This window comes from Canis lupus, chromosome 16 (assembly GCF_048164855.1).
Source record: "Canis lupus baileyi chromosome 16, mCanLup2.hap1, whole genome shotgun sequence".
In the NCBI taxonomy this organism is placed as follows: Eukaryota; Metazoa; Chordata; class Mammalia; order Carnivora; family Canidae; genus Canis; species Canis lupus.
The window spans coordinates 41,000,751-41,026,683 of NC_132853.1; the positions used below are offsets into that span (position 1 = coordinate 41,000,751).

The following is a 25,933-nucleotide window of genomic DNA, read 5'->3' on the forward strand; positions in this document are numbered from 1 at the left end:
GATGAATGAGCGAGTGAAGAGGTACGGTCTCTGCCTCCTATTAGGAAAATAGATAACGGCATTGTCCTGAAAGTCGGGAGATCTGGGTCTGGAAACTCTGTGTGGGCTTGGACAAGCAATGCCGCGCTCCGGTTGTCAATCTGCCCATCAGGCAGCTGATCTCTGAGGTCTCGAACTGTATGAGGCTAAGTGACGGAGGAAGGTGGAGAAGCCTGGGACAACAGAGCTTGACTTCTGTTTGACTCTAGCCTAACACTAGAGCTTCGGCCGACGGGAGGAGGCAGCAAGAATCACAGAGTAGAACCCCCGAGCCCAGCGCCGGGGCCGCCGGCTTCCTCGGGCCGACGTCACTGGGGCGCGACGGCGCTGTCCGTCCTGTCCTCGAGGCGGCAGCGGTTCAGAAGGTCCCTGTGATGAGGGCGAGCGCCGAGCTAACAGAATGTCCAACAGTCCTGGAGTCTCTCTAATGCTCAGTTTTAAGCAAACCACCCTCGGCTGCTCTCCCTCCTACTTCGCCCTTACCCGGCATTGGATGCCGGCTGCTAGGAGTCCGGTCTCGGACGTCCAGGGCTGGACCCCAGCGCGGCTGCGCAGGGCACGTGCGCCTCTCCGGAGTCCCGGCGATTGGCTGTGATGTAACTTCCGGCGTGAGCGGCGAAAGCCGGGAGGGCGAGCGAGAGAGTGAGCAGGCAGCAGGCAGCAGGCGGGCGGGCGGACGGCTCGGAGGGAGGGAGCGAGCGAGCAGTGAGTGAGCCAGCGAGGGCGGTCGCGTCCCTAGAACAGCCGAGATTCTTCCCGTCCCTCTGACCCCCTCCCCGGAGCCCACAGCGCCTCTGGTCTCCAGTGGAGCGGACACGGCCCGGCCCGGCCATGGCCTCGTTGCTGAAGGTGGATCAGGAAGTGAAGCTCAAGGTAGCGGCACCGGTCTGGGCCTCCTTACCCCCCGCTTCGATTCCCGAGCAGTCTGACCGGCTCCCCACTCCCCATGGCGTCTTTGTCTCCCTGGGGACACCAGCTCTGAGCTTCCGCTCAGCTCAGCCCAGCCCCCCACTCCCGGAGACGGCATCAGGGGAGAGGATAATATGGGGTGGCCTTGTGAACCGCATCTGGTGGTGGAGATCCCCGAGGAGACCTCCGCGGACACGTGGTGGACTCAACACTTTAGGCCAGTGACAGCTGGAAGTCCCCAGTCCAGCAACGTCCCCGCCTCCGGATGCTACCGCTGTTCTACCCCTACCCTTGGCGTCAGGCCTCCCTGGTATCAAAGGCTAGGTCTGGATGGGGGCTTGGCACGTTTGTGAGCTCACATGCCCCCTCTCTACCTGACTTTCGTTTGCTCTCAAATCCAGACAGCTTCAGACACAGGGAGGGAGGGTGGGAGGGAAAGCAGGCGGGTGCTACCCTCAAACCCCACTTCCCTCTCCTGAGATGGAGAAATGGATCCTCAAAAAAATAAAGTATTTACAGTCTGGGGGCCTCTCAGCTTCTCATTACAATTACAAGGTGAGGGGAGTACGGCTGGATTTGGGTTTTCCCGTCCTGCCCTTAACCTCTGTTGCCAGGTACTGACTTGCTGTTACTGAATTGCTCTCTTTGTTAATTTTAGGTTGATTCTTTCAGGGAGCGGATCACAAGTGAGGTGAGTGCAATAAAAAAAATAAAATAAAATAAAATAAATAAGCGTTGGTTGATAGTTGGGAATTTCCCAAAGAAGAGATCTGTAGAGAGAGACCTTCCCACAATTATTAATTGAGCTGTATTTTCCTTCATTTTTAGGCAGAAGACTTGGTGGCAAATTTCTTCCCAAAGAAGTTGTTAGAACTTGATAGCTTTTTGAAGGTGAGAGACTCTTTTCTTCAAATTCCCGTTTTTTTGGCTCTGGTCTTTCTGTCAAATGGGAGAAATCATGTGTTGATTCTATTTTGTTTTGTACAGTAAAATGCTCTCATTTCTTGCCCTTCAAATAAAATACTTCTTTGTTCATTTTGAAAAGACTGATGTTGTTTTGGGGGTGGGCGTCTCTCTTTCAGGAACCAATCCTAAACATCCATGACCTAACTCAGATCCACTCAGACATGAATCTCCCAGTCCCTGATCCTATTCTTCTCACCAATAGCCACGATGGACTGGACGGTGTGAGTGTCCTGTATTTTTCTTTGTATTCTGAAGCAATAGTTCTCTAGTCTCTGTTCTTTACTTCCTAGTCAATTTAAACACATACGGAGGAGACAGTGGATTAGGATCTAGGAACAAGGGCTCTTATAGACCTGATGATTCCAGTATACCACTTTGAGACCCTGGTTTTCATTTATAGCATGAAGTGTGTAATGTAATGTTACTTTGTCCTACAGTGAGTTCCTAATAGGACTAGTAGCTACAGGTTTCCTTAAGTTATCTGGTCTGTCCCTGTGGCTCTAAACAAGATATTTCTTACCTTTTTCAATGTCTTGAGTATTGTTAGAGGATGAGTAGTGCTTGCTATATAACTGTAGTCTCTGTCTATGTGACATATATTTAGAACCCCGTGCTTGCCAGTTACATGTCCACATTTCATAATAACAGTATTAACACTGTATTGTCTGAATTACTGTGTCCTTGATAGAGCTTGCAATTCTGGAAAACAGAAACTATTAATCATCTTTGTATCCCTAGCACCTAGCACTGTACTTGGTACATAGTAGGTGCTAAGTACATGTTTGTTGATTGAATATTGTACTTCTTTGTGGAAGTTGAAGATTTGTACATATTCCCTTTAGTATACTCACTGTGCTTTGAATGGTTCATTTTTCCTGTTGCTTATAGTATCCACCCCTCTCCCCCAGTTGCTTAATGTGTCATTTGAAGGCTGGTCTTCCCAACTAGATTGTAACTTGCTTTGTGGCAAGAATCTTTTTTAAAGTCTTATATGTGCTTAGTAAATTGTGCATAAATGAAAACAGCCTATGGGGCCAAAGAGATTAGACTTGCTTGAAGGGTAACTTGTGATGGGAATATGGGTGTCAAGAGCAGACTAATTCCTATCTCTGTATCCTTAGCCCACTTACAAGAAGCGAAGGTTGGATGAATGTGAAGAGGCCTTCCAAGGTAAGAGCCAGTCTCCCCCGCCCACCTACTCCCTGGCTTGCAACCCTGAGCAGGAGGATTGATCTGGCAGTCTCTGATCAGAAAACAAGACCAAATTTTATTTTCCAGCGTTAACATTCCAAAGTTCTACAAACATGGTTATTATTTAGCACCCCAAACCTAATTTCCCAATAAATAGGGAGCGGTTGACTTAGTGTGGACTGTCAAGGGGGAGAGGTTTGAGGTGGCTACACATCTTAGATTTTCCACAGAAGTTCTAGTTATTTTCTCTTTTTCAGTAATAGTTGGTGCATTAAATCTTTAGAGCATATTTTAATTTCCTATTCTTTCCTTATTCAGATTTTGGCACTTTTTTTTTTTTTTAAGGATTTTATTTATTCATGAGAGAGAGAGAGGCAGAGAGGCAGAGACATAGACAGAGGGAGAAGCAGGCTCCGTGCAGGGAGCCCGATGCAGGACTCAATCCCGGGACCCTAGGATCATACCCTGGGCCAAAGGCAGGCGCTAAACCGCTGAGCCACCCAAGGATCCCTTGACTTCGGCACTTTAGACACTCATTTTAGATAAAAAGCAGAGATCATAGCATCTCATGGGTCTGGGAAACAAGGAAGGTGGGGGTATTATGTCCTGTCCCCCAATCCCTCAATCATTTGACCTTCTTCATGTCCCTGCCAGGAACCAAGGTGTTCGTGATGCCCAATGGGATGCTAAAAAGCAACCAGCAGCTAGTGGACATTATTGAGAAAGTGAAACCTGAGATCCGGCTGCTGATTGAGAAATGCAACACGGTGAGGCAGGGGCTAGTGACTTTAAGGGCTGACCCCAAAAAGCCTGGCTTGAATTATGAAAAATATTGGTTGTGGGGCAGGAGGCATGGAGGTGATAGAGGAGTTGGCACATTAAGTATCTTGGCTACCATGTTCCTGGCATCTGATCCCAGCAGCAAGGATTGTATATTTCATGGCTTCAGCAGAAAAAGCGAGGGTCTTCATATATGTGTGTGTGTGTGTGTGTGTGTGTGTGTTTCTATATATATATATATATGTCTATATATATCCATATATATGTATATATATTGGTCCTCTCACCCTTCAGGTCAAAATGTGGGTACAGCTTCTGATTCCCAGGATAGAAGATGGGAACAACTTCGGGGTGTCCATTCAGGTAACTTGCTTGTATTACAAACTGGAGAGGAAGGTTCAAAAGGTTTACTCTCCTTTTCCCTGCTTTCTCTTTGGCTCTTTGAGTGACATGGAAGTGACTTGACCTCGACCCTTGGGTTTTTTTTAGGAGGAGACAGTTGCAGAACTAAGAACTGTTGAGAGTGAAGCTGCATCTTATCTGGACCAGATTTCTAGGTAGGGCTTCTTGGCGTGGCCCAGGAATTGGGGGCTGGTGACATACCAAGCACTATCCAGGGTCTTCTGCAGCTTCTTCCTCTTTCTCCTTACAGATATTATATTACAAGAGCCAAATTGGTTTCTAAAATAGCTAAATATCCCCATGTGGTAAGTAAGGGTGTGGGGGTCTGAGGGTGGAAGTGGAAGGAGAGGGAGGAGTGGCTGTTACTCTGCAAGAGCTGCCACCTGTGGACAGCCCGGCCTCAGCAACTAGCCTTTCCTCCACCCTCCTTTCAGGAGGACTATCGCCGTACCGTGACAGAAATTGATGAGAAAGAATATATCAGCCTTCGGCTCATCATATCAGAGCTAAGGAATCAATATGTGAGTAACCTTGGTCCCTGCCCATAGTCACCCTGCCTGTTAGTCCTAGGGGTCATGTTCTTTGTCATTTTCTGGGGTTTGAGGTGGGGGATGGAGTAGGATAAAATGAGTAGGATAAATTCTCATTAACTGAGTTGAGAGCTGAGATCATTGAGGGTGCATAGCTGGGGATCTCCCTTTCTGTTTAGATAGCAGGGAGTGTAGTGCAGTATAGGTGTGAAAATGTGAGCATTAGAGTCACAAGGTTTAGGTTCAGAACAAATTCTTCCTGTAATCTGTGGCCTTAGGCAAGATGTTGAACCTCAAATGTCAGTTTCTTCATCTCTAAGATAGAACTTAGAGTATCTATGGCACAAATATGGGGGTTTTTTGTTTTGTTTTTTTACAAAGATGGTTTTTAAAAATGAGTGAAATAGGGGCACCTGGTGGCTCAGTTGGTTAAGCATCCAACTCGTGATTTTGGCTTAGGGCATGATCTCCTGCATAGTGGGATTGAGATTAGTAGGACTGCCCTGTGTTGAGCTCCACGCTCAGCAGGGAGTCTGCTTGAGATTCTCTTTCTCTGCCCCCTGCCCTCACTCACCACTTGCTCTTTTTCCCTCAAATAAATTAATTTTTTTTCCAAAAATGAGTGAAATAACATGTTAAAAGACCCAGTACCATCGTTGATTGTTATTCGACACTTGGGGCCTGGGAAGTATCCAGGAATCCCCAATGTGTGGGTATGTGAGAGACAGCCGCCCTGAATTCAGGTTCCAGTGAGTGGGATTGGGATTTTGCATGTGATTGGTTGGGGACTTGTGGGGGTATCTAGTTTCTTTGGGAGGTCAGATGGAACAAATGTGTGATTCCTTGACCTCTTCTCCCAGGTCACTCTACATGACATGATCCTGAAAAATATCGAGAAGATCAAACGGCCCCGGAGCAGCAATGCAGAGACACTGTACTGAGGCCAGGGCCAGGGCCAGGGGACTCTGTGAGTCTGGCTCAAGACCGACATTGCCTTGGTTTGTTACATGACTATCGTGATGGGGAAACTGGCTGGAAATAGTAATCACACCTCTCTCTGTTTTTAGTTAGAGTCTAATGAAACTCTCATGTAGTTCTGTGACGTGTTTACCTCTTTTTTCAGGCCTCAGGAACTCTTCTATTTCTTTCCCTAATACCCCACACCTGACCTGTCCTAATTTCTGGAGAATTCCAGGTTTGTGTGTGCAGGATATTGGCACAGGAATACTTGTGTTTTCTCTCCTTGCCCTCTCCCTCCTGTGTCTTGAGCTTTGTGTTTTCTTCCTTCTGTTGATTAGTTCATTAGAAGCTGAGGGAACTGGAAGGAAAGTGCTAGGTGTTTTTTAGGAACTGGGGTGGGAGGGGTCCAGCTCCTCTCCTCTGATGTAAGGTTAGTGTCTCTTGCCACTGTGTGGGACATTGGATCCTCTCTCCCACAGTTTTCCTGGTGATAACTTAGGGTTTCCCATCCACATACATCCCACCTTGAACCTGATCATGACAAGAAACACCTTAGGCCTTCTGCCAAGTCCCTAGCTCCTTGAGATGTTTTTATAACCAGGATTTTCACATACACATAGGTGTGTGGTATACACATACGTACAGACATGCACGCACATGCCTTCCTACTCTTAACCTGATTTCCCCATCGCATAGTCTGTGTTGTTGTCCTTTGTCCCCCCAACCCCCTCCCCAAGAACTCTGTCACACACACACATCATTCAGAAGCTGATAGTTGTCTTAGTCCTTACACACTGGGGCCCCTCGTTCTGCTCTTATATACAGGCTCTTGATGCCCAGAGGCTGGTGAGTTGGAGGAGAGCCAAGAGATGAGAAGCAGAGGATCTGGGGAAGGCCCCTTCCTCTGTGACTCCGGTCTTTTGGGGCATCACTGCAAAGGCTGGTCCTCTGGCTCCTGGTTGCCTCTTCTAGGCCAGTTGTAAATTGGCATGGGGCTCCCTGCAGCTCTGAGGGCCAGATGCTGCTGCTTCTGCTGGGCTTTCCTAGGGGAAAAATATTTCTCTTATTTATAGTATTGTGCTTCCAAGGAAAGCAGCACCTGTGTGTCTGTGTGTGTGTATGCACACACGCGTGTACGCTTTGTGTGTATGTGAAAATCTGCCAGGCAAGTCAAAACCGTAGAAGAGTTGCCTCCTATCTCTTGAATCTTCCAGAGAGATCACTTGTTACAGCTTTTCTGTTAACCCTCATCAAACCCCTACTTTTTTATTCTGCCGCTACTGGAGAGTTAGTATTGCAGTCAGCCTGCCAGCGACTCTCTCCATGTCTGTTTCTGACTCTTATTCTTCCCCTTGCCTTCATCCCCAATCATATTTCCACCCAGATGCATCATTTTTACTCCCAGTATGCTGTAAAGGAGTCAGAATGCTGTCTTCCCATGAATAGTACTCAGTAACAAACCAATTGCATTTTAGTTGGGCAGTGCCCCTACCCACCCTCCAGATCCCTTCCAGCTAAAACCCTACCCTTTTCCCACTATGTGTTTCTCAGTTTCCCTTTTTGTTTTTTGGATTATTCTGCTGCCCCTCCTCCTTACTCTACCACCCTTGGATCGTAATGTAAAATTCTTTTACCATGTCAAGAAATTATTAAAAACGCAGGTACTTTGACCTCTTTCTAAAGCTGCAGACCCTGGTGCGATGCTCTGGTGGCTAGGGACATGCCCACACTCAAGTGCGTGTGCACGGGGACACCCACCTCCACATACACTTCCAGCCACCCTATTGGGCTGCCTCTTTTCTCTAAAATAATGGAAAGACTGAGGCTTCTGCCTACCAAGAGGCAGGGGTGGTTCCTTTACTTGTGTTCAGTCTGAATTATGTGAAAGTTAGCCCTTACAAACCTAAGCTGCTTCTGTCTAACCTCCCAAGATACCCAGTTCCTTGCTGTCTCCCTGGTGATACCCATGAACTGCCAGTAGAGGCTGCTCTAGTTCCGCGTGTGGGAGATCACCTGGTTCAAGGCAACAGCCTACCCGGTCATTTTCTTGACCTTATACTAATTCTCCCTGCTGATTAGTGTCTTAAATTTCTTGAGGAGATACCAGGGTTTCCTGCTTTTGGTTTTCCAATGACTTGGAGGGCTGTCTAGGATTCTAGCTCTCTCTGAAATAAAGTTTCCTCAACTTCCACCTTGCAAAGTAGCATTCTAATATCCAGTGATCCCCTCATTGTCTCTGCAGAAAGAGATTTAAGGTCTTGAACGGTGAGGAACATCCGCTGTATTCTGTTCCAGAGATTGGCTCCAGAAGCTAACAATTTTTGAATGCCTTCCCTGTGTTGGGTTCTGTTAAGTACTTTATGTGCATGACCATGTTCAATTTTCATGAATCTAGAATAGTTTACCCCTCCTTTATAGGTGAGGACACTGAAACTCATGATTAAGTGACTCCTCTGAGGTCATATAGCATAGGGACGTGGGGTTGGTATACAAATCAGACTGCTGAGCCCAGGCACTCATCCTTTCCCAATGGATAGATGGAAGAGACCTGAAACTACAAAGCAGGGGCTTGGCCTTTGGCAGCTGGCCAAGTACTTGTTACTAAACTGGGCCGTGGGTCCTGGGAATGCTGGGGGGAGTGCCTGCTAGGAGGTAGGATAGTTGGGTGCCTATGTGTATCCAAATGGATAGTTTGGGTGCCTATGTGTAGCACACAGCACTTAACTGGGCATCTGAGGTTTGCATTCATCCTCAGATCCATTCTAAGTGAAAGGTAGAGTTTAGAGTTAATCCAAATGCCATCTAGTCTGGTCTAAGTGATGGCAATCAGAACTCCTACCGTCCTGCCACCAGGAGTTCAGGGGCAGGGGAGAGGCTATGCACGTGGAAGTAGTGCCTTGAGCCAAACCACGGAACAGAAAATTGGAACAGAATTATATAAATTAAGGTCAGAAATTTCCTGTCCAACCCACAGGGTGGAGTTTTCTCCATTCCTATCCATCCTACTGAATATAAACCCCGATTTGATGTCAGTAACTGGAAGGAGCAGCTGGTAGGACTCCCCTTTCAGCTTTCAGCATTCATCATGAATCTCAAGGTAGTCCTCGTGTTCCTGGCACTGTCCCTCATTACCATCTTTGCCCTGGCCTATGTCTTGCTGACCAGCCACGGTGGCACCAGCCAGCCTCCCCGTTGCCCCGCTGTGTCCCCCAGCGCCCAGCCCTGGACACACCCCGGCCAGAGCCAGCTGTTTGCAGACCTGAGCCGAGAGGAGCTGACAGCTGTGATGAGCTTCCTGACCCAGCAGCTAGGGCCAGGCCTGGTGGATGCAGCCCAGGCCCGCCCCTCGGACAACTGCGTCTTCTCGGTGGAGCTGCACTTGCCCCCCAAGGCTGCAGCCCTGGCCCACCTGGATAGGGGGAGCCCCCCGCCTGCCCGGGAGGCACTGGCCATCGTCTTCTTTGGTGGACAACCCCAGCCCAATGTGAGTGAGCTGGTGGTGGGGCCGCTGCCTCACCCCACCCACCTGCGGGATGTGACAGTGGAGCGTCACGGGGGCCCCCTGCCCTATCACCGACGCCCCATGCTGGGAGCGGAGTATGCCCAGATGTGGAAGCATTTGAAGGAGGTGGAGCTACCCAAGGCACCAGTCTTTCTGGCTTCTGTCTTCAACTACAATGGCTCCACTTTGGCACCTCTGCATGCCACACCCAGTGGCTTGCGCTCAGGGGACCGTGCTACCTGGATAGCCCTCTACCATAACATCTCAGGTGTTGGCATTTTCCTTCACCCAGTGGGGCTGGAACTACTGCTGGACCACAGGGCCCTGGACCCTGCCCACTGGGCTGTCCAACGGGTCTTTTACCTTGGGCGCTACTATGCAGACTTGGGCCAGTTGGAATGGGAGTTTAAGGCTGGCCGGCTGGAAGTGGTTAGGGTTCCTCTACCCCTGCCAAATGGGGCTTCATCCTTGAAGTCCCGGGCCTCCCCAGGTCCTCTCCCCCCTCTTCACTTCTCACCTCAGGGCTCCCAATATAGCGTGCAAGGGAACCTGGTGGCATCCTCTCTCTGGACATTTACCTTTGGTCACGGGGTGTTTAGTGGCATGAGGATTTTTGATATTCGGTTCAAGGGCGAGCGAGTGGCCTATGAAGTCAGTGTCCAGGAGTGTGTATCTGTCTATGGTGCCGATTCACCCAAGACAATGATGACCAGATACTTGGATAGCAGCTATGGACTTGGCCGTCACAGCCGGGGCTTGGTTCGGGGAGTGGACTGCCCCTATCAATCTACAATGGTGGACATCCACATATTGGTGGGCACAGGGGCAGTCCAGCTGCTCCCGGGGGCTGTATGTGTATTCGAGGAGGCCCAAGGACTGCCCCTTCGGAGGCACCACAATCACCTTGAGAGTCATTTCTATGGTGGTTTGGCTGGCTCGGCCCTTGTAGTCAGGTCTGTGTCCTCTGTAGGCAACTATGACTACATTTGGGACTTTGTACTGCACCCAAATGGGGCGCTGGAAGGGCGGGTCCATGCCACGGGCTATATCAACACGGCTTTCCTGAGTGGGGGTGAGGAGAGCCTCCTCTTTGGGAACCGTGTTGGGGAGCGAGTGCTGGGGGCAGTGCACACACATGCCTTCCACTTCAAGCTGGACCTGGATGTGGCAGGTGAGTGCTCTGGTGAGGGCTGAGACTTGGGGTGGAGCAGAGGGAAGGGAGACCCCCAAAGCAAGCTAGAGGCAGCAGAGGGTAGAGTCCTGGCACCATGATCTATTGTGGCAACAGAGCAGGGGCTGATTGGAGTATATTCGACTGCAGTCAGCCTGAAATACTGGGTGTACTGGGTATCTGGCCAAAAGTAGGAGTGCCCCTACCCGGCCCTGGTCACCCAGTCCCCCTGCCTTGCTGTGATTGTGAAACTGGCTTAAATGCAATGGCTGTGCCTGGCTGCCTTTGTCTCAAGTGCCTGTGGCTAGTGAATTTACCCCAGCAGTTGGGGCTCTTGAGTTTTTTGTCCTGATTCTGAGGGTCAGTGGAGGTTGGAGAAAGCAGAGGCCTGAGCAGAGGATAGGAAGCAGCCTAATGAGGTTTTCAGAGTAGAGGTGGTCCTGGGACACAGGAGGGGGGTGTGAATGGGAGGTTGCTTCACAGGATTTCATAAACAGGACATAGGATTGTGGCCCTACCACCCTCTTGGGGAGGGTCATCCCATCCCTGCCAGCACATGTCATCACAACCAGCTTTCCAGTGACCCGACAGGCATGCAATAGGCTTGCTGCAAGTGTAGAAAGGGATTTCTCAAGTGGGGCTCAAAGCACAGAGAGGACTTGCTACTCCTGAGAGATTTTTGTCATGAACAAAATAAACTTATCAAATCATAGACTAGTAGACCCAGAAAGAAAAATAGAAGTCTACCAGACCTTCGCCAAACTAAGGAGGATGGGGGGAAATGGGACAAGTAGACTGCTTTGGTATAATGCTTGGCACACAACTTTCTGTGAAACATTTTCTTATCCTCTTGAATATAAAGACATGGTTTGGGGTGGGAGGAGAACTAAGAAAATAGCATGACTGAAATGAGTATTATCTGGATTATTCTTTGACATATTTGGAATTGGACTTTCCTAATCTGAAGTCTCTCTTCAGCATTTTTGGCATTAAAGAGCCTTGTATTGGGAAGTAAGAGTGAGTAACATTTGGATCCCTATAGGGTGGAGCGTGTAGGACAAGCAGCAGGAGTACCAGCTTCAGTACAGCGCTCTCTGTACTGTGCCAGGTGCCTTCACGATAGGTTCTGTTGAAAGGATGTGAGCCTGAACCTGCAAAAAGAGTCTAATCTTAAGTGCCAAGTGGGAAAGATGAGTGCACATTACAAGTGCAATTGAGTTCTGGGGGGCTTTCAGACAGTTTAAGAGCTAAATCGACTCACTTCGGAAGAAAACAATGGTCCCCACCTTGTGGAGAAAGAAAAGTTTCAGAGCTGGGAGGAATATGCAGGGCACCCTGTAAGGGGATTGGGTTTTTCCGGCCAGCTTCTCTCAGACAAATCTCTCTTTCATAGTTACAAGAATGTAACTAGCCACCTGGGTGTGCTTTTCCACTTACAGAGCTCAGCCACAGAACAGCTTTTATTATGCCCACTATAGAAATTCAGAAAGAATCAGAGAAGCAAAGAAATGGTCCAAGGTCTACTGGGTAAGCCAGTGCTAGCAGAACTCTAGGCAGTGATGGATATTCTCCATCTGTGCTGATATGTCATTAGCCACTAGTCACATGGCAATTGAGCACTTAAAATGTGGCTAGTATAACTGAAGAACTGCATTTTTAGTGTAAATGGAACTAGCCACTCGTGACCAGTCATAGCCATATTGAACAGGGCAGGTTCAAAGAAGATGGGCTGGCACTCGAATCCGACCTGGCTCCCAGCACAGACTGCTCTCTGACGAGCTCTGCTGCCCTTTGTGAGGCCAGTGCAGTGGGCATCTTGTGGAAGACAAGGGACCGTCTCACCTGGTGTGGAACTCCTCTCCCCCCTCCCCCTGGCAGGGCTGAAAAACTGGGTGGTAGCTGAAGACGTGGTGTTTAAACCTGTGGCAGCCCCTTGGAGTCCAGAGCACCAGCTGCAGCGGCCACAGCTGACTCGGCAGGTCCTGGGAAGGGAGGACCTGACAGCTTTTTCCTTGGGAAACCCCCTCCCCCGCTACCTTTCTCTGGCTAGCAACCAGACTAATGCCTGGGGTCACCAGCGCGGGTACCGAATCCAGATCCACAGCCCCCTCGGCATACACATGCCCCTGGAGAGCGACATGGAGAGGGCCCTCAGCTGGGGGAGGTGAGGATGGCTCTGGGCACTGGGTGGTCGGGAAGGACGGGTCCTGTTCCCCGTCCCAACCCACTACCCTTGGCTTACCACTCACCCCTATACCTCCTCTTGGATCCAAGTAGATATGGGATGGGAAATGGTCTTGTGTAGACTCAGGTCCGAAGGACTTCGAGGCCAAGAATGGCCAATGATGTTTTCTGACACCACTTTCCTTCAACCTTCCTGGTCAGATACCAGCTCGTGGTGACCCGGAGGAAGGAGGAGGAGTCACAGAGTAGCAGCATCTATTACCAGAATGACATCTGGACCCCCACTATGGCCTTTGCTGACTTCATCAACAATGAGACTCTCTTAGGAGAGGTTGGTAGCCCTAGAGGCAGAGCAGAGGAACAACTTAAGCCTGATGACTTGGCTGCCCAGTCCCTGACCGTAGGTTGGAGGGAATGGTAGGTTTCTAGTTCTCAGATTCAGGAGCCAACATGGGTCATCTCTCTTGGGGTAAGATTAGCCCTGGGACACTAACCATCCTGCAGCTTCTCACAAGAATCACCCGGCCTGCTGTGTGGACCCAGGGCTGGGTGGAGGTGGAAGCAAGGCTGAGGCTAGAGGTTGGGGATCGTGGCCGAGGAGGGGTGGTTCTGTGGGTCTCACTTCCAAAGTCTTTCAGCCTCTCCCTCTTCCCACAGGACCTGGTGGCTTGGGTCACAGCCAGCTTCCTGCATATTCCCCATGCTGAGGATGTCCCCAACACAGTGACTCTGGGCAACAGAGTTGGCTTCTTGCTCCGGCCCTATAACTTCTTTGATGAAGATCCCTCCATCTTCTCCCCTGGCAGTGTCTACTTTGAGAAGGGCCAGGATACTGGGCTCTGCAGTGTCAACCCCGTGGCCTGCATTCCTCACCTGGCAACCTGTGTCCCGGACATGCCCCTGTTCTTTTACCAGGACTTGTAGCCCCAAGGGTGTGGTGGGACATGGAGGGGGGTTGCTGAGACATTTGTATTTTTCTCTCTGTTCCCACTTCCTGCTCCCTTGACTTCTACCCTCTTATTGTTCCTTAGGAAAAACAGCCTCCCACACTAAACCCATATATATATATATATATATATATATATATATAATCTCCCTTCCATTAATTCTTATTCCAGTTCATTTTGTTTAAATGGTGGATTTATGCAAATGATAGGATTATTAAAATATTCAAGCAAAACACCACAAATTCTACCACTTAGAAATAGCTAGTGTTCACATTTGGTGAACGTTATACCAGACATTTCTTTATGCATGTGCATTGAAATGGAAGAATGGATAGAATTTTGTAAAAATAGATGGTGTGTGTGATTTATAATAAAAAGTATTACGATATTTTTATTGCTCGAATTTCTATTTGACTTTTGAAGTATCTAGAATCCACCCCATTCCCTCCTGTCCCCATGTCTCCCCCCCAAAAAAAAATATATTAAGGACACTGGCCAAGGAAATTAGCAATGGAAGAAGAGAGGGCAAGAGGATGCCGCTTGGGAAGCTGCAGGGCTGGGGGGGGCGGTTTCCTTGGAAGCAGAACAATAGTTCCAAGTTACAGGAAAAGGAACATCTGGCCCTGGAAGGTGGGGGTTGGGGGAAGAAGCGAGCAAAGGACGAGGGTCTGCTCTGAGCAGAACCAGCTCCTCACCGGTGATGCTTTTCCAGGCTCAGTTGGTCAGTTGCATTATTTTTAAACCTCACTCTCCTTCTGCCTACCCCAGCTCTCCCCAGTTCCAACCCTGACCCAGAGAGCGGAGTCTGATTTGGAGCCTGGAAGACAAAGCCATGTAAGGTCTGTGGAAATCACTGCCGCCCCGCGTCAGGCCCGCCTCCCAAGTCCGGCGTGCCCCGCCCCCTCCCCAGCTTTCCCGTGTCCTTCCCACCCTCTCCACCCTCAGTATCCTGAACGACTGAACACTGGGAACCTCAGCCAGAATCCAGGAGCCCCCCCCCTTATAGAAGCCAAGAGAGACCTAACTCTGCTGACCTGAGAACACACGTCTCCACTCTGGTTCTATCCTCTGTCCTGCTGTTCACAGACAATGAACCAGAAGACCACTCTGGTGCTCCTTGCTCTGGCTGTCATCACCATTTTTGCCTTGGTGTGTGTCCTACTAGCTGGCAGGGGAGGAGATGGGGGTGAACCTGGCCAGCCCCTCCACTGCCCCGCTGTGTCCCCCAGCGCCCAGCCCTGGACACACCCCGGCCAGAGCCAGCTGTTTGCAGACCTGAGCCGAGAGGAGCTGACAGCTGTGATGAGCTTCCTGACCCAGCAGCTAGGGCCAGGCCTGGTGGATGCAGCCCAGGCCCGCCCCTCGGACAACTGCGTCTTCTCGGTGGAGCTGCACTTGCCCCCCAAGGCTGCAGCCCTGGCCCACCTGGATAGGGGGAGCCCCCCGCCTGCCCGGGAGGCACTGGCCATCGTCTTCTTTGGTGGACAACCCCAGCCCAATGTGAGTGAGCTGGTGGTGGGGCCGCTGCCTCACCCCACCCACCTGCGGGATGTGACAGTGGAGCATCATGGGGGCCCCCTGCCCTATCACCGACGCCCCGTGCTGATCCGGGAGTACCTGGACATAGACCAGCTGATCTTCGACAGGGAGCTGCCCCAGGCTGCTGGGCTCCTCCACCACTGCTGCTTCTACAAACGCCAAGGACGGAATCTGGTGACAATGACCACGGCCCCCCGAGGTCTGCAGTCAGGGGACAGGGCCACCTGGTTTGGCCTCTACTACAACATCTCAGGGGCTGGGTTTTTCCTGCATCCCGTGGGGTTGGAGTTGCTGGTAGACCACAAGGCTCTGGACCCTGCCCGCTGGACCATCCAGAAGGTGTTCTTTCAAGGCCGCTACTATGACAGTTTGGCCCATCTGGAGGACCAGTTTGAGGCGGGCCTGGTGAATGTGGTGCTGGTCCCAGACAATGGCACAGGTGGGTCCTGGTCCCTCAAGTCCCAGGTGCCTCCGGGTCCAGCTCCTCCTCTGCAGTTCCTACCCCAGGGTCCCCGTTTCAGTGTCCAGGGCAGTCGAGTGAGCTCCTCATTGTGGACTTTCTCCTTTGGCCTTGGAGCTTTCAGTGGCCCCAGGATCTTTGACATCCGCTTCCAGGGAGAACGACTAGCTTATGAGATCAGCCTCCAAGAGGCCTTGGCCATCTATGGTGGAAATTCCCCTGCAGCAATGCTGACCCGCTATATCGATGGCAGCTTTGGCATGGGCAAGTACTCCACTCCCCTGACCCGGGGGGTGGACTGCCCCTACCTGGCCACCTATGTGGACTGGCACTTCCTTCTGGAGTCCCACACCCCCAAGACAATACGGGATGCCATTTGTGTGTTTGAACAGAACCAGGGCCTCCCCTTGAGGCGACACCACTCAGATTTCTACTCCCACTATTTTGGGGGCCTTGCAGAGACAGTGCTAATCCTCAGATCTGTATCCACCTTGCTCAATTATGACTACCTGTGGGATATGGTCTTCCACCCCAATGGGGCCATAGAAGTCCGACTCCATGCCACCGGCTACATCAGCTCAGCATTCCTCTTTGGCGCTGCCCGAAGGTATGGGAACCAGGTCAGAGAGCACACCCTAGGTACCGTCCACACCCACAGCGCCCACTTCAAGGTGGATCTGGATGTAGGAGGTAAGACATCCCTGGGGAAGCAAGGATTTCAGCAGAAGAGACTGAAAAGTTATCTATTTGCTTTGGGATTTATGGAAGTCATCCAGGAAAGGAAGATTTGAACATGAATTGCAGTTTTGAAGTTTCATACTTCCTCTTTGGCTGGATGGGAGAAAGTTGGCTACTGAATTTTATTTGGGTACTAGCTCATTGGCCTGGTGCAGAGCTGCCACCCTCCCTCCACATGACTTCATCTGAAAATCTCGAGAAATGGCAGAGCTCAGGGAGGAGGCAGGATCTGGGCCCCTTTGCCCTTGTCCCTCCCCCGCTCTTCTTATAGGGGCCTTACTTTAGGGAGGCAGCCCTTTGTTTCATCGTTCATTTCTCTGCATGTGGGCTGTGGTGCTGAGGTTTGGGAGGACCTCTGCCAAGTCCCGGGCACACGCACGCCAGTCATGGAACACCCCAGGTTATACATTTATATATTGTATATATACAATATATATATATTACACATTTCTGTGGGAGGTGAACCCCCTTCCTCCCTGGAGTTCTCTCTCTGGGCACAATCTGTTTAAGTACAAGAGAGGTAGAATGGGTACTGTGGAGTGTTCAGATAGTTCCCAGGCTTGGTGGTCACAGAGACAGCCAAAGATCCATGATGGCATGGAGTCCCCATCTTCTCACTTTCTTTCCCCATATTGAGTCGATCACCCATTTTTTTCCTGGTCTGCCACTGAAATAATATCAAAGCCTTGCTGGGCCAGCCTTCTCTCTGCTGCTTCCACTTTTTTCTTCCTCTCAGATCCAGGGACTACCTACCAGCCTGTGCTAGCTTGCCGCCGCCCCCCCCCCCCCCCCCCATCTAGTTCCAACTGACTTCCCTCAAAGGCCCTTTCCCTCAGAGTGTGGTTCCAGCCTGTCCTTCAGCCCACCCCTCCCCACCCCATTGCCACCTTAGCCAACGCCCACACCCTCCCCCATCCCTGGCCACACCTGCCACAGGTTAGTCAGGCTTAGGTGCTTTTGCTCCTATTTTATCCCTGCTGTGTCATCTCCTGAGACCAGGCTGAAAGGGAACCAGGCAGGTCCCCTTTTCCTTCCTGCATCTATATTCCTGTGACCTTGGACCTCAAATGTGCTCCTCCACGCTGTAGGCCCCTCAGGGCTTTGCCTTCTGCAGCCTCTGTGAGCATGGGAGGAAAGGGACCCGGCTTCATTGCTCTGTGCATCCTGGGCTGAGCACAGTCCTCTCCCCTAGTAAGTGGGAAGGGTTATTGGATGAAGTCCCTGAAGAAATACTTTACAGGTCAACAGCTTTGGCTGAAAGACCAGGGATATATCCTGGAGAGAGGGAAGGGAAGAAGGGCCACAGTCAGTTCTGGGTTTCTCCTTGGCCCCCACTCTGAAGCTGTGAGTGGTGGGCAGGGGACACAGTCCAGAGGGAACAGGGCAGCAGCATGACCAGCCCTCCCTCCCACCTCCACCCCACCCTGGCAGGACTAGAGAACTGGGTCTGGGCTGAGGACATGACCTATGTCCCCACGGCGGTACCCTGGAGCCCCGAACACCAGATGCAGAGGCTGCAGGTGACCAGGAAGCTTCTGGAGACTGAGGAGCAGGCCGCCTTCCCCCTGGGGGGCACTCCACCCCGTTACGTGTACCTGGCCAGCAACCACAGCAACAAGTGGGGTCATCCACGGGGCTACCGCATCCAGTTGCTCAGCTTTGCAGGGGAGCCGCTGCCCCAGAACAGCTCCCTGGAGAGAGCCTTCAGCTGGGGGAGGTGAGTGGCGGGGTGTCAGAGAGAAGCAAGGGGAAGAGAAGGAAGGACGCCCTGTGTTGAGAGGGGCAACTGGGAACTCAGTTCAAACTGTATTCGAGGTGAAAGCTCCATTAGGATTCCCTGGTTATCAAAACCCATACACTGGGCAGATGTTCCCTGTGCAGGGCTAATGTCCAGGCAGGAGTGCCCTTCCCCATTTTTTTTTTCCTTCCCCATTTTGGATGGGGGGAGAGACCATCCTGTGAAAGGGCAGGGGGAGGAACTGGAGGATGTGGAAAGAGGTTGGTTTTCCCACCAGGGTGGCATCAGAGTCACTGTGTGGATGAGTTGGGAAGCCCAAGGTCTGTGCACTCAGCCTCCTTCCATCATAATCAGGCAGCAGGACGGGGTTAATGACCATGGAGGCCTGACCAGTGCCTCCCTAGGTACCAGCTGGCTGTGACCCAGCGGAAGGAAGAGGAGCCCAGCAGCACCAGCATCTACAATCAGAACGACCCTCGGGCCCCCACTGTGGATTTCGCTGACTTCATCAACAATGAGACCATTGCTGGAGAGGTGAGCTGACTGTAGGAGGGTCAAGGGAGGGAGACGGGGCACGGAGATGAACCCCACCTTCTCTTTAGTTCCTTGAAACCATCTGGTCTCTGGAGGGATGGAGCTGATTCCTGCCTTCTGTGTTTTCCTGCATCTGATCATTACCTCTTAAGGGAATCGTCCCAAGCTGGAAGTTCATTTGCAGACTCTTGCTAAGGTTCCAACCCATCTGGAGACCCCATAGCTCTCTTGAGTCTTAGCTTCATGGACTTTGTCTTTTTTGGGCCCCAGGATTCGAGGAAGGCTGGAAGACCACATCTCTTGTGTCTCATGCTTCTCTCATTTCTGACTTGACCTCAAAGGCTTAATTTCTGAATGTCGGCATTCTCTGGCTCCTAAACCCTTATCTTCCCCCTCCATCCTCCTCTCAGTCATAGGTGGGGAATTCTTGGAGAATGAGGGAGTCATCCCTCTGGGGTGGGTATGCTGATGGCGGTATGATGGGAAATGTCAGAGTTGGAGGGCACAGGCTGGGACAGGGAGGCAGGGCTTGCTCCCAATATGAAATGGACTATGCTCCGACTCCTGGGCCAGTAGGAAAAACTGTTTAAACACTTAAGATCCTTTCTCAGTTCAGGTCTTGATCTCGGGGTTGTGAGTTCAATCCCCATATTGGGCTCCACACTGGGTATAGAGACTACTTTAACAACAACAACAACAACAACAACAACAACAAAGACAAGGTCCTTTTGAGGGAAAGTGGACTGGCAAGGTGAATCCTCACATCCAAGGCTGCTGTAGGAGGCAGGTATATCTTTCACAAAGCCAGGCCTCAGGTCCTCTTTCTTCTCCCTTGCCAGGACTTGGTGGCCTGGGTGACAGCTGGTTTCCTGCACATCCCTCATGCAGAAGATGTTCCCAACACGGTGACTGTGGGCAACGCTGTGGGCTTCTTCCTCCGACCCTACAACTTCTTTGACCAGGACCCCTCCTTCGATTCTGCAGACTCTGTCTATTTCCAGGGGAACCAGGATGCCGGGGCCTGCGAGGTCAACCCCCTGGCTTGCCTTCCTCAGTCTGCTGCCTGTGCCCCAGACCTCCCTGCCTTCTCCCACGGGGGCTTCTCTCACAACTAGGGGACCCCCAGGATGGGGAATGTGGCCAGGGGCCCCGGGGCCAGGGTGTGTGGGGAGGGGAACAGTGGGCCCCGGGCCAGGCGGCCTGGTGCCTTCTTCTCCTACCTTCTACCACAAAGCTCCTCCCCTCCCCTCCCCCCCAGACCCCTTCTCTATCGCCCTCCCTGACACCCCCTCCCTGCTGGCAGCCTCCTGAGCCTATGATGCCTGGCACTGGGGGAGGGGCAGAGACACCAGTCAGCTTTGTGGTCACCCGACCTGCTGAGAGAAGAATGGCCAGCTGAAGCCTGGGACTAATGGCCAAGCTTTTCCCAGAAGACTTATTTTTTTTTGTGATTTTGTTTTTTGGCTTTATGGCTTTCCCAAATCTTTTTAACCCACCTCCTGGTCTCCCCTGAGCCTCTTCAGTCTCTCCCTTGGAAGGTGAGGATGGTGTTGCTGCACTGGGGACAGTCCCCTAGGAGCCCCAGGGCAGGGTTCCTGTCAGGCCTACACATCTAGGGATGAGCTAGAGGAGATTCCTTAGCCCATATTTCTCTTACCCAAGTCCTCCTTCTTTCCCTCTTCCTTCCTTGGCCAACTGCTGCCTCTTCCTGTTCCTACCTGTTCTTACAGCCTGAAATTTCTCTCCCAGCCCTCAGAGAATGTTTCCCTGTCCTGATGCTACCTTAGCCTTCATTTCTTGACTTAATGGCTCCTCTCCTGGGTCTCTGCCTGTGGAAATCTCAAACATCTAGTTTGAGAGACAACCCTGTCCATCCCTCTGTATCTGTCACAAACCAGAGTAGGAGTCGTCCCCACCCCAGTCCTAGGGTAGGCTGTAATTCCTGAAAGTTCTGTCCACCGCTTTGTATTCACCTGTCTTGCTTCTCTGGCAAAGGATGGTCACATAGACAGCAGCAGCTCAAGTTAGCATTTGGGGTGGATTTGTGGGCACAGTGGTAATGAGGAGCGGTCATTTGTGCCTGGGGTGTATGTGACCAGTGACCTCACATGCTCCACAGCAGCAGACACAGAAGGCTGGTGGGCGCCAAGGGTGGGAAGCAGAGAGACTCTGGAACTCCAGCGACCTAGAGGTGGCCATGCAAATGAGCTGGGCAGGGCGGGCGTGGCTTCCACCATGCTGTCCCTCAGAGGATCTGGGTGAGGGGTGGGTATGACCATAGTGAGAAATTAGAAACCAGAGAAACATCCTTTCCTAGAGGATTGGTTAACTAAATTTGTACACAGCCTAACAATACAGCGCTATGCAGCTATAAAAAGAATGCTCTCAGTGTATACTCGCAGGGAATGATCTTCCAATGAATACGGCAAGGCACAGAAGTGTGTGTGGTGCACTTCTCCTTTGTGTGATAGAAAGGAGGAAACTATAAATACATATTTACTTATATATGCTTATTCAGAAGAAACCAGGGATACTGGTCGCTTTGGGGAAGGGGAGTTGGGAGGTGAGGAAGGGGAGGGAGGAGACTTAGCACTATGTACCCTTCTGTATATTTTAAATTTGAGCCATGTGACTATTATCTATTCAAAACAAAATAAAAAATGGACCCAAACAGGATCTGATTTGTTTGTTTGGTTGGTTTTTACCCACAAGTCTTTTAGGAAGAGGTGAGGTAGGGGTAGGGTAGAGTGAATAAGGGTATGGGCCCAGGGACTGCATTTGGTCATGTTTCTGAGACCCAGAGAAATGGATGTAGCCTCTGGTACCTCCTTGCACTCGCTTGCCTGTCCACCCCTGAAGAAAATGTTAAGCCTCAGGTGCGTGCTCTTGCTCCCTGTCTCTGCCTGTCTCTTTTTTTCCTCTCTGCGTCTCTTAAAAGAGAAGACGATGGGAAGCAATGGAGAGAGATGATTTTTGCCTGCTGGGAGCCCGGCCAGGCCTGGAGGTGAAGTGTAGGAAATCGATTTGAGATTCCACTTAGCTTCAGACCAGAGCGAGATCCTATGTAGGGGGAGCTCGGGCATCATGTAAGCTTCTGCTCCTCTCTGTGCTGCCCCAAGCCCATGGTCACTTCTGGACCAATGAAATAGTGGATAGGGGTGAAGTCAGCGAGCTGGAGGGAAACTCTGTTCCAAAGAACAGCGAGGAAGAACAGAGCGAGGGGAACGCAGGAGTAACAGAACACAGAGACACAGGACACGGAGCAAGTGAAGACTGGCACAGAGGAGAAGGGAGATGCCATAGCCTGCTGTGGCTCTGGCACTGACTTTGCACTTCTGTCTCCCTGACCTGAGTACTTTCTCCGTGACATGCAGATCCATTTGTTTGCAGCTCCTCTGGCTCCTTCCTACGGCCAGCCTCAGCCTCACGGGGGTCAGTGCTGGGGGGAAATGGATGAGGGAATGCTGAGGTCCGCCCCTCCCCTCACCAATCACACTCGTGTGAACCTCATGACCTCGAAACCCAGGTCCACATGGGAGATTGTGGGTGCTTGTATGTGGCCATATGTGTGAGTGGGTGTGAATGCTTCCCAGCTTTTGTCTGAAAACGTGACTATGTGTGGTTTTGTCTCTACTTCTCACCATCTGCCCCAGCCTCAGATGAAAGGAGGCAGGATGGACATGTGGATCCTTAGAATGTCTGTCCAGTTGGGGTCAGGAGGGCTACAAGGTGGACCCCCAGCCCCCTACCTCAACTCAATCTCTTCCTTAGACCACTGAGGCCAGCCTAGAGTGTTGCCTTCACATTTGTGATCAGGTGATAGGAGTAAATACTTACCAAACATGTTAAGTTCTGAAGGAACTGGTGCCCTCAAAGCTAAAATCTTTAGGACATGGGCCCCTTGCCCTAAGAGGACCTGGACAAGGGGAGCCCTGAGGCTTAGTTCAGAGGGCATAGTTGGGACTTCTCTAGAAATGTAGACAGTGGAGTGTACAACATGTACTCACCTGCCTTGCTGTCTTCCTGCAGCCCCTGGGATGGGCTCCAGCTCCAAGTGCAAGATTATTCCTCTACGCATCCAACAAAGACGTACAATATGCCTTCTAAGGGCCAGGCGCATGCGAGGCATCAGGATACATTAAAGAATAAGACACAATTTGGGGGGCAGCCCAGGTGGCCCAGCAGTTTGGCGCCGCCTTCAGCCCAGGGCATGATCCTGGTGTCCCGGGATCAGTCCCACATTGGGCAACCTGCATGGAGCCTGCTTCTCCCTCTGCCTGTGTCTCTGCCTCCCTCTCTCTCTCTCTCTGTCTCTCTCATGAATAAACAAATAAAAATTTTTTTAAAAAGACACAATTTTTGTCCTCGGGGGGAGCAAGACTAGTAAAAGACAATTTGCAGGGGCTTCCAGTGGGACATGACGTCTCACCTGGGGACAAGGAGGAGAGAGGAATTTCCCAGGGCAGGAAAACAGCATGATTGAAGGCCAGGAGGTGACAAGACACCATCATCAAAGTGCCCAGTTCATTGACAGGCATGGGGGCCGTAAGGGGAGCCTGGAGGGGCAAGCAAAAGACAGATGAGGTGTGTTCTTCTAAGCCATGGTTACCCTAAGAAAAATGCGGAGCCATGGAAGGATTTGGAACAAGGGAGTGACATGAATCAGATTTGCCTTTCAGGACATTCCCTCTGGCCCAGAGACAAAGAATGGAGTTGACAGAAGACCTGGCCTTGGGCAGTGAGTCGGAAGCAAGAAATGACAGTGGTCTGAACACCGGCGGGGCCCGGGAGGTCTCCAGCGGGGAGTCTGGCCTGGTGAGGCCCTGTTTCAGAGCGCCCTGATCAGAACCCCATGTCTGGATGCCTCCCTCCTCCCACCTTCTGCTGAGGTGGGATCTCTGGCCCCTGGTCTTTCTCCACACAGAATGAATGCAGGAGCCTTGTAGTTAATGAACACTTAACAGACGCCTTGGGAAAGTCAGCTGCGGGAGAAAAAATTCCACCCAAGAATCAGGCTCTTCTGAAGTTGGCGCAGTTATGTGATAATTGGTTAGATCATCCTTGTTGATTTATGTGGTGCAAAGTGGGTTTGAAAAAAATTAAATCCTTAGGAAAGAAAAGGTACCTGGCACCCCACCACCACCACCACCACCAACAGTTACTTTGACTGGGTTTGGCTGTGAGGATGGGCTCATTAATTCCACAGCCTCTTTACCTGTTTAAAGGGGACCCTACCCTTTGGGCTCCTTCCAGAAGGTTCTCCTTCAGTTATCCACTCCTCTGCCTATATTTTCTCTCACTCCCTCTTGACTGGCTCTTCCTGACTCTCATCTTGCTGAGCCTTCCCAGGGACCCTGCATCTGCCAGGAAGGGGTCTTCCATTTGCCTCCAATTTTGCAAACCTCTTCCCTCTGAGGAGTGTTGTCTGCCCCTCTTGGGCCCGCTTCCGGTCCTCCTCCAGTCCCTCCTCAGCTCACTCCCCTCACTCTGCCTGGCCACAGCTGTAGACACTGCTCTGACAAAGGTCACCAGTGACTTCTAAATGCACAATCAATGGGCCGTTTCAGCTGCCTACTTTCTGGACCTCTCAATGGCATTTGACAACACCACCCACTACCTTCTTGAAACTCTCTCCTGTCTTGACTTCCCTGCATTCTGACCCCTCCTTGTCCATATTTGCTGCTTCTCCCTCTTCCATGCTGGCTCCTTTACCTATTCTCCCCTACCAACCCACATGGCCCCAAACCTGGCATTTTCCAGGACTCTGTCTCGGGTCTCCTCCCTTCTCCATCCAGAAGTCTTCCCCTGGTGATCTTGGCCTCTCTTACTTTAACTGCTAATATTTGCTGTTGACCCAAATCTGCATTTCTTCCCTAGAACATCTCTCTTACTCTCCAGACCCATAGAGCCAATCAGCTGATTTCTAGGCATCTATACTGGGACTTTCCACAGCACCTCAAACTCAACCTTGTTCATTTCTCCTTAAACTTGCTGCTCTTCATGTACATCCTTTCTGGTGAAAAGCTCAGCAGGTTACAGAAAACCTTTATGTCACTTAAGACACTGTGCTCTTTCTCACCTGCCCACACCCAATCTGGCACCAGGTCCTATCACCTCTGCCCTTAAACAGCTCAGACTCATGCCTTCCTCTCTGTCCTTGAGGTCACTGGCCTCATCCTGGCCCTCTGCCTGTAGGCTGTCCCACACCCTAGCGCCACTCCACACCATAGCCAGAGCCATCTTCCTACGATGCAGCCCGAAGTGGAACGTGACCTATGAGGATGAAGTGGCCCCAGCTGACCACTCAGAGCCTCTTCAGCAGCAGCTCCACTGAGACACCAGTGGACTTGGCCTCCCAGGGATAAACTCATCCTATTCACAGAAGCCAGGGCCACTTCATTCAAAGGGAAATAAGACCCACTGAGAGGAGCAGGGCCTAATGGTCCTGTCTCATGAGTAATTTTCCAAAAGAGACACCCTTCCAGCAAGTGTTTAGGGTATTTGACCTGACAGTGGTGAAGATTTGAATTAAAGGATATTGGAGGGCACAATGTGACAGCAGACATTTAGGGGTGGCATCTTTTATATACCAGCTCCCCTACCAGCCAAGGCAAAGGGCTCTCCTCCCATCATGACCCATCTCTCCATATGAGAGCCTAGTGATACCTGACTGGAGCAAACATTCTTAATTTCTGCTTGACAACACTGAGTAGGACAAAGAAACAAGAGTCACCATAACGCTGTGTTCTTAGCTGGGAGCTGAGACAGACAATAACTTACCAAAGAGCCCAGATTTGAGTCTCCTGGTTGGCACATTGCCTTGAGGTCAGGGCTAGGCCTTGACATTAGATTCTGGTTCCTCTCTCTCTCTCTCTCTCTTTAAGATTGTATTTGTTTATGAGAGAGAGAGAGAGAGAGAGAGAGAGAGAGAGAGAATGAGTGGGGGCGGGGACAGGGAGAAGTAGACTCCCTGCTGAGCAGGGAGCCCGATGTGGGGCTTGATTCCAGGACCCCAAGATCACGACCTGAGTCGAAGGCAGACGCTTAACTGAGTGAGCCACCCAGACGCCCCTGATTCTGCTCCCCTTTATTCTAAAGGTCACATGGCCCATTTCCAATGACCCCTTCCTGCCTTTGTAGTAGTAATCCTATTATCCCCATCTTGACTGCAAGAAATTCTCTAGTCCTTTGTGTCCCTGTTACTGCTCAGTTGATGGGAGCACTGGGTGTGGAATCTGCTCCCCAACACTCAGGGGTAGGTGCTAAATGTCCTGTTTCTTTATGTTTCTATATCAGGCTCCGTGCCATTGTACCTGGTTGGTAGGAAATTCAATTATGGGCGT

The 25,933-nt window shown here is 51.1% G+C and overlaps 3 protein-coding genes across 8 annotated transcripts; all 3 read left to right on the plus strand.

Moving 5' to 3' along the window:
• The first annotated feature begins 635 nt into the window (after nt 1–635).
• PSME3 (proteasome activator subunit 3) lies at nt 636–7,465 on the plus strand. Of its 2 annotated transcripts, none has more exons than XM_072780729.1 (11): nt 636–912; nt 1,607–1,639; nt 1,777–1,839; nt 2,031–2,135; nt 3,036–3,084; nt 3,760–3,872; nt 4,180–4,248; nt 4,375–4,442; nt 4,538–4,592; nt 4,722–4,808; nt 5,678–7,465. In XM_072780729.1, exons 1-11 carry the CDS (start codon nt 871–873, stop codon nt 5,756–5,758), a joined length of 765 nt encoding a protein of 254 aa, XP_072636830.1. In that variant the 5' UTR covers nt 636–870; the 3' UTR covers nt 5,759–7,465. The 2 variants fall into 2 exon arrangements, with proteins under 2 accessions (XP_072636830.1, XP_072636829.1); XM_072780728.1 differs by lacking the exon at nt 636–912 and adding an exon at nt 1,382–1,503.
• Nucleotides 7,466–7,975: 510 nt separating this feature from the next.
• On the plus strand, nt 7,976–13,969 carry AOC2 (amine oxidase copper containing 2). Of its 3 annotated transcripts, none has more exons than XM_072780724.1 (4): nt 7,976–10,450; nt 12,329–12,614; nt 12,836–12,965; nt 13,292–13,969. In XM_072780724.1, the coding sequence occupies exons 1-4, from the start codon at nt 8,863–8,865 to the stop codon at nt 13,556–13,558; spliced, it is 2,271 nt and encodes a 756-aa protein (XP_072636825.1). In that variant the 5' UTR covers nt 7,976–8,862; the 3' UTR covers nt 13,559–13,969. The 3 variants fall into 3 exon arrangements, with proteins under 3 accessions (XP_072636825.1, XP_072636827.1, XP_072636826.1); XM_072780726.1 differs by having other exon boundaries at nt 12,329–12,425; XM_072780725.1 differs by having other exon boundaries at nt 12,836–13,051; nt 13,292–13,495.
• Nucleotides 13,970–14,124: 155 nt separating this feature from the next.
• On the plus strand, nt 14,125–21,266 carry AOC3 (amine oxidase copper containing 3). 3 transcript variants are annotated; one of them, XR_012009034.1, is made up of 4 exons: nt 14,125–16,270; nt 17,750–18,035; nt 18,411–18,590; nt 19,430–19,568. XR_012009034.1 is itself a non-coding variant. In XM_072780722.1 (4 exons), the coding sequence occupies exons 1-4, from the start codon at nt 14,671–14,673 to the stop codon at nt 19,703–19,705; spliced, it is 2,292 nt and encodes a 763-aa protein (XP_072636823.1). In that variant the 5' UTR covers nt 14,125–14,670; the 3' UTR covers nt 19,706–21,266. The 3 variants fall into 3 exon arrangements, 2 of the variants coding, with proteins under 2 accessions (XP_072636823.1, XP_072636824.1); XM_072780722.1 differs by having other exon boundaries at nt 18,461–18,590; nt 19,430–21,266; XM_072780723.1 differs by lacking the exon at nt 14,125–16,270 and adding an exon at nt 17,257–17,509 and having other exon boundaries at nt 18,461–18,590; nt 19,430–21,266.
• Nucleotides 21,267–25,933: the final 4,667 nt, after the last annotated feature.

What these genes read in the sequence shown, in the direction of transcription:
- PSME3 (XM_072780728.1), top strand. Translation starts at nt 1,429, where the DNA reads ATGGAGAAATGGATCCTCAAAAAAATAAAGTATTTACAGTCTGGGGGC. An exon ending in AACTTGATAGCTTTTTGAAG is followed by an intron (nt 1,840 to 2,030) that starts GTGAGAGACTCT and finishes TCTCTCTTTCAG; the next exon opens with GAACCAATCCTAAACATCCA. An exon ending in TATCTGGACCAGATTTCTAG is followed by an intron (nt 4,443 to 4,537) that starts GTAGGGCTTCTT and finishes TTCTCCTTACAG; the next exon opens with ATATTATATTACAAGAGCCA.
- AOC3 (XM_072780722.1), top strand. Translation starts at nt 14,671, where the DNA reads ATGAACCAGAAGACCACTCTGGTGCTCCTTGCTCTGGCTGTCATCACC. An exon ending in GGTGGATCTGGATGTAGGAG is followed by an intron (nt 16,271 to 17,749) that starts GTAAGACATCCC and finishes CCACCCTGGCAG; the next exon opens with GACTAGAGAACTGGGTCTGG. An exon ending in AGAGCCTTCAGCTGGGGGAG is followed by an intron (nt 18,036 to 18,460) that starts GTGAGTGGCGGG and finishes GTGCCTCCCTAG; the next exon opens with GTACCAGCTGGCTGTGACCC.
- AOC2 (XM_072780724.1), top strand. Translation starts at nt 8,863, where the DNA reads ATGAATCTCAAGGTAGTCCTCGTGTTCCTGGCACTGTCCCTCATTACC. An exon ending in AGGGCCCTCAGCTGGGGGAG is followed by an intron (nt 12,615 to 12,835) that starts GTGAGGATGGCT and finishes CTTCCTGGTCAG; the next exon opens with ATACCAGCTCGTGGTGACCC. An exon ending in ATGAGACTCTCTTAGGAGAG is followed by an intron (nt 12,966 to 13,291) that starts GTTGGTAGCCCT and finishes CTCTTCCCACAG; the next exon opens with GACCTGGTGGCTTGGGTCAC.